Here is a 9,943-nt window from a genome sequence, read left to right as displayed (position 1 = left end):
CTTGTGTGTCATCTGGGATCGAAGATCCTCTGCCTTTGGGTCCTCTAGCCCAGTCCTTTCTCCCCTTGCCAGGGCTGTAGCGTGGGAATTAATTTAGTTTCTTAGATGTTTTGGACATGACCCACAGTGTTAACGGGAGCAACGCTTGCAGAAAGACAGCTTTTGATTCTGAAAGCAGATGACCTGCATCCTCTCTCCCCAGTTTTTAAAAAGATTTATTTCTTAAGCTTCAGCTTCCCTAATGTCATTTCAAAAGTTCGCTGGCGGGGAGGCTGGCAGCAGGCGCGTACCGGCTTCCCCGGCCGCTGGAGCTGCCAGGGAGCTGTCCAGCACCGCGGCGGGACTGGAGGCGGCGGCGGCGGGGCCGGGGAGGCAGCCAGGGGAGGGCCCCGGGATCGTCCCCATTCCCGGCGCTGGCACCGCCGCTCCCCGCGGAGCCGTGCGCGGGTACCGGGCAACCTTCCCGCTTCCCTCAGCCCGGCTCCAGAGTGCCAAAGCGCAGAGCTCGGCGGCCGGGAGCGCGGGCCCTGCCCTCGGCCCGCCCCGCCGGGCGCTGGGGGCACCGCCCCGGACAGGGGCAGCGGGGCCGGCGGGGCCGCGGCCAGCGGGGCCGGGCGCGACAGGCGGCGAGCGGGGCGGGGGAGGCGGGAGGCGGAGGAGGAGGGGGAAAGGGCTCGAAACAACACGTGATCCCCGCGGAGCAGCGAGGGAGCCGGGGGAGGGGAGAGCGGGGCGGGCGGCCGAGGCAGAGGAGGGCAGCAGCCGCCGCGGTTTTCGCCGCCGCCGCTTTAAAGGCTCCCGGCGCGGCGCGGCGCGGCACCCGCGCTCCCGGCCCGGCGCGGACAGCCGCGGAGCGGGGCAGCACCGCGCTCTGCGCCGGCCCCGGCGCGGCGGCTCCGCCGCTGCCTCCCGCCCGCCCAGGGGCACCCGCGGCCATGCGAGGCGGCCGCCCCCGCGCCCGCCCAGCTCGGCGCTGCCCGCCGCGGCTGCCCGCCGCCCCGCGCTGAGCCCGCCGCCGCCCCGGCCCGGCCCGCGGCACCATGTCCCGCCGCAAGATCTCGTCAGAGTCCTTCAGCTCGCTGGGCTCGGACTGCCCCGAGACGAGCCCCGAGGAGGAGGGCGAGTGTCCCCTGTCCCGCCTGTGCTGGAACGGCAGCCGCAGCCCCCCCGGCCCCGCTGACATCCCCTTCGCCGCCGCCGCCGCGGCCAGCGCCGGGGCGCGCCGCGCTCCGCGCCGCCGGCGGGTCAACCTGGACTCGCTGGGCGAGAGCATCCGCCGCCTGACGGCCCCCGCGGTGAGTGCCCGCGCCCGGCCCCCGCCCCGCCCGCGCCCCGCGCAGCCCCGGCTGCCCCGCGGGCTCCGTCCCTGCCGGGAAAAAAGCGGCCGTGCCCGCTCTCCGCTCCCTGCTGGACCCGCCGGGTCGCTGGAGCCCGCTGCCTCTCCGCGCCCGCTCCGGCTGCCGGCTGCCAGCCCCGCAGACTGTGGGAGTGCAGCTCCCGGCAGCCCGGTGCTGGAAATCGGGTCGGGAGTCACGCTTAGGCGCAGCTGCCGCTTTGGCTGGGTTTATAATTTCTGCCGAGTCCCTTTCTGAATGAAAACGAAATTATCACTGGTAGTAGCAACATTTTTATTTTTTAATATAAAAAGTTACATCTGTATGATGCATGGCGTGCACATTGTTCCTGAACAATGAAGGGATGTGAACTTTTACATTTGTAGGGCTTCTCTGTACTGAATAGGGTAAAACAGAACAAAGTTCCGGCTATGTGTTCGGAAATATTTCAGCAACAGATTTCCCTGTGCCTCCTGGATGTGCAGACATTACTGACAGATCAGTTTCTTCAAAGCAGACTTTGAAATCCACGACTTAATGATCGTCTGGATAGCTGCATCTGTAGTTGAGTCAGGGACCCATTGTCTGTATGCTGTTAACATCAGGAGCGAAGTCAGGTAGAGCCTGTAACATATGCTGGTATGATTTTGCAAGACTGAAACCAGTGTTTCAGGAGTTCTCATAGATTAGTGTGAAAAAGAAGGTTTTTCACCTGCCTTTTTGTTTTGATTGTGCTATGCTCCTGTACCTATGTCTATGATCTCTGCTAAAATTTTCTCCTGGAGTTTCAGCTGCAACTGAATGTTTGTTTGGAGTCTGAGATAGTTTAATGTTTAAAAACATAAAACATTAATGGCAACAAGTAGTATTAATGTGCAGGGCAACTGTATCTGTTATTGTGGCATCATATAATCTTTTTCATATTATTAGGCAGTTCTGGAAATTCATTATGAGTCTCATCACCATCAGCTCTCAGTTTACATTGGTTTTAATAGACTCTTTTCTGTTTGGAGTTTAAGCGCTGGACAGGCGTAGACAGGGTGTTTAATGGGAGAAGTTTTAATGCATTAAATAGCTAATAGTCATCCAGTTGCAGTTAAGACTTCTCTTTCACATTGATTTTTTCCCTCTCCACTGGGAATCTGGTCTTGTAATGCTGTTATTAATAGATGATATTTCAGGTGACCTGTCTTGTTTTAGAATATTAAAAAAAAGAGAAGCTATTTAATTTGATAGTAATGCAATGGTATAATTAGAGCATATGTTACCCCAAATATACGAAGTATTCAGAAGTAGTTCAGCACAGTATTTTGAAATAACCTTAGTATTTGTGTTTTCTAAGCTTTGTCTGTTATCTCCTGTATTGTGTTGCTATAAGAGACAATTACAGTTTTACATATAAATTGTTGAATTTCTTTTCAAAATAAACATATTCCTTGAATTAAGACATGGATAAAACTCTGATAGATCAAGTCCTCTTTCTCCCCTGCTCACAGAGAAATTTTATTTAGGAATGCAAAAATTTCATCTAACTTGGTTTTAATGTCCCAAACAACAGCTTTCATGGTTTCCCTGGGAGGTAATTATAGCTATCCTTGTTGCTAAAAAAAATAGGTTATTTAAAAATTATAATGTGATACACATTACTTAAAATTTCCCTTTTTATCTTTGCATTGTAACTACAGCTTCATTCCCATCTTACACATTTTGGCATAAAATAATGTCATTAAGTCAAAGAAGTCTTATTGTTCTAGTCTTGGTTTAAGAAAAGAACCAGGTTTCCTGCCATTTTTCACTCAGAGAAACCACTGTTAAGATGCTTTGTTATTTTGTGCTTTTCTTACTGAGCTATGTGATAGTGAATATATGCCTTCATGCAACAAGTCAAGTTACCATATGTCTAGCACTTTGGATCTGATTATTTTTTTCACATCTACTGATATAAATCAAGAATAACTTTAATTAGAAGTAAAAAAAAAACCACTTTGCCTATAAAATTGATTTAATAGGATTCATTTATGTTGTTTGTTAAATTAGAAGGCAAGTCTGAAGGGAGCACTGACAGATGTTCTTTCTAAACAAGAAGCTCTAATACTTTTTCATGGATGTAGATAGATCTTAATTCCATAATACTATAGATAGGGGTCTCTGTTAAATATATAAACATATTTATGTGCATACAGATGTATATACTAGATATCTAGCCTGCAAGGTTTAACGTTGTCTCTTCAAACATGAATGCAGCAGTTATTTTTCCTCATCCCAACTTTCAAAGTTGAAGGATGCTACAAGTTCCTGATGTTTATACTTAGCCGTAGTTTTTTGCACTTTCCTTCAACAATGACTAGGACTGAATACTCAGTAAAATATTGTTTTGTGTTTTCACTGAAGAAAAATTTTATGTGTGTATTTAATACTACTGTACCATGAAAGGAGTTCTAAGTGGTAGCAGGAGCTACTGAGAACTGCTCTGGGCACATGGAGAGCCTTAAACAGAGCAGGAAGGGGCATCCAAGGGGCAAAAGAGCATTGGACACCCAAGAGGGGTGTGCATAGGGCAGAGCAGCCAGAAGGCTGTGCAAACAGGCTTCATCTTAGGAGAGGTAGTGCAAAAATGTGTATGAAATGTATCTCCTGTGCAATTCATTCATGAATTAGTACAGCTGTATTGTCAATTGTACGAGATTCTGTAGAATGAAATTACACTAAAATATAGAGAAAATAAGTTACTACATTTTCTTATCACTTGTAATCTTGGTCTCAATTTTAGCTGAGTATGACTTTGCACAAACATTGCTGTTTGTGGAACTGTGAGAAAATATAAAAAAATTAACATTGCTGTGTTGCAGCATTAAATCCTCCCCATTCTCCTTGCTCCCAGACAACAGCTTCTAGCACTTTCCAGCAGGCATGATATTCTACTTTTTCTCTTATACTGAGTATTTGAGATTTTTTTCCTGCAGTAGTTATACTAGAGGATGTAGGGACCTGATCCCTCAATCAGCACAGGTTATGTTCCTGTGGGTTCGTAAATGTTCCCCGACATGCTTGGATAGGTGAAGGATTGCTGCTGTTCATCTGGAATGTACTCATTGCAAACCCTCTCTTTTCTGAGCGCCAGAACTAGAAGGATGGTAGGGCTCACCTCCCACCAAAACAGCTCTGTATTTTGGGGAAAAATGTGTGGTGATGAGAGCTCCACCCACATCCCACCGTTGGCATTCGTGAGTAGGCTATGCTGGTGCACTGGGCAGGGAGGCAGAGCAGCAGCAATACAAGGAGAGGCAGCTCTTTGTCCCAGCTGCACTCAGCAGACTAAATGTGCATGTGCTGAACATCTCATCAAGTTGCTGCCCTGCTGCTTCCCCCAGAACCAGCTTGCTGCGCAGCCAAGTGCTTTGACATCAGAAGGGTGGAGGCACAGCCTGGCGCCCTACCGGTGGGGCCGGGGAGCTGTGCTCAGCACCTGAGTGTGAAGATGATGGTTGGTGGCACCAAACTTTGCTGCCCAGTGCAATAAACCCCAGGTTTTGCACACAGCTCTCGTGGCTCCATTGGCTCACGAGGTCCTGGCACCAGTGCTCCCTGCATATTGCCCCACGACTGTCCCTGCCCTCTCACAGCCTTTGATCCCTGTGATGTTCTCACAAGAATGAGTAATTGTGAAGGCAGCTCCTATCCATTCTAACATGTTCCTAAATCATGTTCCTGACAGAACACAGATGTCCCTCTGTCCTCCTTCATCTGAACCACTGTTGAATGGTCCTTGGTTATGCAGTCTGATCAGAGAAATCTGGAGCCAGATTCAGCTACTCTCAAAACAAACAGTTGCCCTTGTCACCAGGCTGGGTTCACTTTATTGGAGATAAATAATAAAATGCTGGGAACTTTATAGGGACATTGATTTATGACCTTGTTTTTAAAAAATAACTTGCTAATTATATGCACATCACAAGCAAATTTAATGATACATTCTCTTTTTGATTCCAGCTTTGCTATTGTGTTTCATTTTAAAGGATTATCTTTACACCCACAAAGACATAAATTTTGATTAATTATAAGTAGAGAACATGATACTATATGCTATTCATTATCAAAATAATATTTTCTGCCCTTAAGGGCTCTGCTATAGGAGTATGGTATCCTGGCATCAGTATATATAGCTTGATTCTTTAAAAGTGCAGTTTAGTATGTTACTGAATTTTAGTTCCTTGCAGTAATTTTCACATTTGCTCCAGTTCTATCTTGACTTGTATCCAATACTAAGCTGGAAATAGAATCAAAATCAGAAAAACATAATTTGTCACTGATTTGAAAAGTCAAATACTCTGCTCCCATCTAAGAGGCATGGGCTATCCCTAAAGGAGCTGAGAGTGCCTGGGTGTGTGTTCAGAGTAGTCTGTGTACCCCTAAGCACTGCACTGATCTTTCTGAAACACAAATTACAGCATAACACAGCATTAAAGTGACTAACACTTCCATTTGATTTTATTTTCTGAAAGGCTAATGTAATGCATTGCTTACAAAACTGTTACGTGAAAATAACTTCTGTTATACTTTTCTGTTCATTTAGAATTATTTCTGCTATTCCTCACAGGCCCGGTTCAAAACACATTAATGTAAGAACACTTCTTCCCCTGTGTTATTTAGGAAGCTGCTACTGGCTGCCGCCAAATAGTTTGAATTTAAGAACTGTCTTTTTGAATACAGCCCTTTCCCTGCCAGTAGAAAAAAAGTGAATGTAAAGGCAGTCATTTATGTTAGTGTGTAGGCTCTGACTTATGTCACAGAACTACTGTAACTTCAAATTGCTTAATTGCAAGTGAATCCTACAGTGAGCGGAGGTGGGGTTTTGGCAGAGAAGCTGCAGTGTAGCAGCTTATATCAAACGTGGCTCCATCATAAACCTCTACCACTTAGTGTCCATGAATACTACTCTTTTACTAGCTTTTTGCTTCTACTCCCTTAACAAGCTGCTGCCACTAGCAAGAGAGGTAGCAAATTGATTTTTGCATAAGATTTTGTAAAAAATTTGCACAAGTATTCTGAGCTCCTAATGACTTACATGAACACATTGTGTATAGCTAAGCTCTGATGTTGTAGAAATGACTTCTGCCTGTCTTTCTGAATGAAATAAGGTAATGTCAAATGATACCCGTATCAGTGCTGTGATGAGCTTATTCACTTAGTAGCCCAGGCTGGATGAGATTTTTACATGAGTAACATCCTTCTCAAGAATGTGGGTGTGAAGCATGAAAATGGTGAAGAGAGACACATTCTATGAGAAACTTCTAATTTCTCATTTCAGCAGGCAAACAGAATGATTTTTTTTTTTGAAAGTATAATAAACCCAGACTTTTGCCAAGTATCTTCCAACTAACTTAACATAGACAAAAGTTAGTTATACAGAAGGTCACACAAGCAGTCTGTAGTCAATCTGTTATTTCATAGCCTGAAATAGAGCTGTGATGTCTTAAACAGGAACATTCAGGAAAATATCAATATGAGCATCACAGTGGGTTTTAATTGTTTGTCTTGTTCAGCAGTTTAACATCTGATGCAAAGAAAATTCAGCTTCAGCAAATAAAATACTAAAAAAATTATCTGCACCCAAGGGCCTGCAGAATTGTATCGACCTTGATGAAATTTTATTGAGTGTGTGTTTAAGTATTTGACATCTAATGCTTAGACCAATCATAGTAATATTGGCTTTCTTAACGTTTGTACAGTTCCAGGCTGAATCTTCCCTTCAGTGTTTTGAGAAAACGTGTCTCGGAAACATTCATAGGTTGCAGACATGTTTGCTGCCTAGAAGCAGCAAGCATATCCCTGCTATGCTGGGGAATAGGCTTGCCCACAGGCAGATTGGACCTGCTGGCTGACAGAGCAGAGTGTGGCAGCACTAGTGGTGATCCCACGAAATTGATCTAAATTGTTTTGCACTTCTCTGCCTCTCCCCTGGCCAGAGTGTGCAGGTGCAAATAGAGAAAGATGTAAGGGAGTCAAGAATGTCATGATCATTAATATGTGCCCCTACAAAAGCAGTGAGCCCTCATGGCTGCATCAAAATGAGTGTGAATGTCCTTCACTTGAAACTATTTGAGCAGAGCCAGTCACAGCAGTTGGTTGTACTCTGATGAAATGCATAATGTTAATACAGAGGAAAGCCTTCCCTTGCTTTCTACCTCTTGTGCTAATGTTAAAGGCTGCTATGAAGTGGTTTGAGTAAAAAAGTTATTCCATCTTGTATCCAGATTCTTTCTACGTTTTCCAACTCTCAAACTGAGTTTAAGAATGAAGTTGAAAAAATCTGTGGTTTGTCCATAGGTTTCAAATGGATAAATACCTATGCAGAGCTGCATATGAAATTAGGTCCGATTACATTGGGGAAATCGGTTCTTCTTCTATCTCAGTAGAAAAAAAATCCTTGAAAAGGTCCAACCTGTAAAGCTTTTCATTAACCTATCAGTCTGCTGGAGTAGCACTGATGATTTTATGTAGTAGATATCAGTTGCGTTAAAAGATGAACAGGTAGCATTAGCAATAGATCATCTATTATAGTCTTGCCTACTGAGCACGTTCGCTCTGCAGCACAGAACAGTTTTTCTGTCCATTTCAGACCAGGCTGAAATTCAGAGATTAACGAAGTGATCACAGCTGGTGTTATAAGGGATAGCACCCTGAGATACTTATCCTTTGCTGTCAAGGAGTTAGGCTAGATGATCTAATAGGCAATTTCCATCTGTAATGTCTGTGCTTCTTCTAGCTGAAAGGCAGCTGGGGATGCAGAGCTTACAATTTTTAGTCATTATTTAGCTCTGCTTTATTTCTTCACAGTGTTTGCATTGTTGCCATGAAGTAGTATTGGGATACATTTTTAATCTCACTGCTGTTTATTAAATTAAGGCAATTCTCTGATGTGCACCAGCATTTCTGTGTGAAGAGGACCCCAGTTTGTGTGAACTGGGGAGCAGAAAGGTCTCAGGTTTGTCTGCCAGTCGCACTGACCTCGGGCACTGCACCCTCGCACAGTCCCAACTGGATCACTGTGAGCTGTTGCAGGCAGTTTGTTTTGCCTCCAGCTGTCAGTCACCCTGCCCTGGATCCCCAGACAGTCCACTCCTGGGGATTATGCATCTTCCTCGTTTGATACCAAATCTGCTGCTAGTCATGGAGGTCTACAAGCAGGGGGTGCTTTTATCTAAAGAACAAACATCTGGAATTGGGAAGATGGTCTTCATTAAGAAGATATATTTTTAGCTCAAATAGAAGCAGTTAAAAAGATAGGTGCACCTTAAAATGTTCAGACTCTAGAGAGCAGAACTATATTTTTTTCCTGATTATATTGTCAAAAGAACTATTAAATCCCTAAATATTATTTATTTTTTAAAATTTCAGATGATTGCTTATGTTGTGACTCTGTTTCTCCATTTCTGATTTCTGTCTGTTCCCTTTCATTTCATTCTTCAGCTACTGGGAATGGGACAGGGAGAGTGCTGGCTGTGTAGGACCTACTATGGAGTTTTTCTCCTTTCTGCAACATCAGAACATTGCTGGATGCTAAAGGAGCCTTCCTTTTCTTTTTCAGTTCTGCTTTTCCCTAGCCGCAGCAATTTCAATGCTTATCTCTCCACTCCTGGCACTTGGGAGTGTTGATAAATGTTTGTCTTCAACTGGAGCCTTGATTCTTTGTTTACAACCTCTTTAATTCAATATTTTGCTGATCAGAAGGACAGGGAGGGAACAGTTTTTCACTGCTTACATGATCATGGGGTAAATATTAAAAATACTCAGACTGAAAATGACTGTTTTGCCATTTATCTTCTTTTGCATGGGCCAGATGCACACCTGCTTGTGTGTGCTTAGAGATCTGCAGTCACCTAAGCACAAAGACTTGACTAAAATTGTTTTTGAAATATGAAAAAAATGTTTTTCATTAATGAATGATCACCAGCAGTGAATCTGGTGATTAAAATCATACACATCTGCTGAGTTTGTGATTGAACACTTGAAATTTGAAGCATTTAAAACTTTCAGTGTCACAGTGCTGATATGGCTGATGTCCACAGGCCCTCCTGCTTGCAGGGGTGCTGATTCCTCTGGGAAGGACTTTACAACTCCCCAGGACACACAACTGTGGGGGAACCCCCTGACCCAATGGACATACTTGAAGACATTTTGGTAGAAGCAAAGTGGTTTCTAGCAGAGCCTGTTATGCTCTTCAGTGCTTCAACTTCCACGTTTAAAATTTTAAGCACTCAAGTTTTTTAACAGCATGACTGCTGAAGCCCTTCTGAAGCTCAGCTAGGAGCCATAGCTTTTCCAAGGGAAAAAAAAAAAAAAATCTTTGAAACTTTGTTAGGCTTAAGGAGAAGCTGTCTGTGTACCTGGCTGCTCTCTTGGCAGAGAGAGCCCTTTTCTTCCCTGATTCCATCTGAGTATCTTAGGATGCAAAAGGAATGGCATGGAGAATTTGAAACTGCATTTATGTAAATTTAGACTGAGTCATCTGGGATACTGTGTGCAGTTCTGTCACCTCAGTGTGGGGTTTGTCTGTCCTTACCTAAACATTTTAAGATGTCGAAGTCTGTAGCAATCAATCAATGTCT

At 44.6% G+C, this 9,943-nt stretch overlaps 1 protein-coding gene across 1 annotated transcript in view; it reads left to right on the top strand.

The window, feature by feature from the left end:
- Positions 1 to 755: 755 nt before the first annotated feature.
- GUCY1A2 (guanylate cyclase 1 soluble subunit alpha 2) overlaps positions 756 to 9,943 on the top strand; it is a 152,593-nt gene continuing 143,405 nt past the window's right edge. Inside the window, exon 1 of the mRNA XM_030270145.4 lies at positions 756 to 1,295. Within this exon, the coding sequence (XP_030126005.1) occupies positions 1,041 to 1,295 (255 nt within the window). The 5' untranslated portion in view covers positions 756 to 1,040. The remainder of the gene's footprint in view (positions 1,296 to 9,943) is intronic.

Source organism: Taeniopygia guttata, chromosome 1, assembly GCF_048771995.1.
Source record: "Taeniopygia guttata chromosome 1, bTaeGut7.mat, whole genome shotgun sequence".
Lineage (NCBI taxonomy): Eukaryota > Metazoa > Chordata > Aves > Passeriformes > Estrildidae > Taeniopygia > Taeniopygia guttata.
This window is presented reverse-complemented; position numbering and strand designations above follow the sequence as displayed.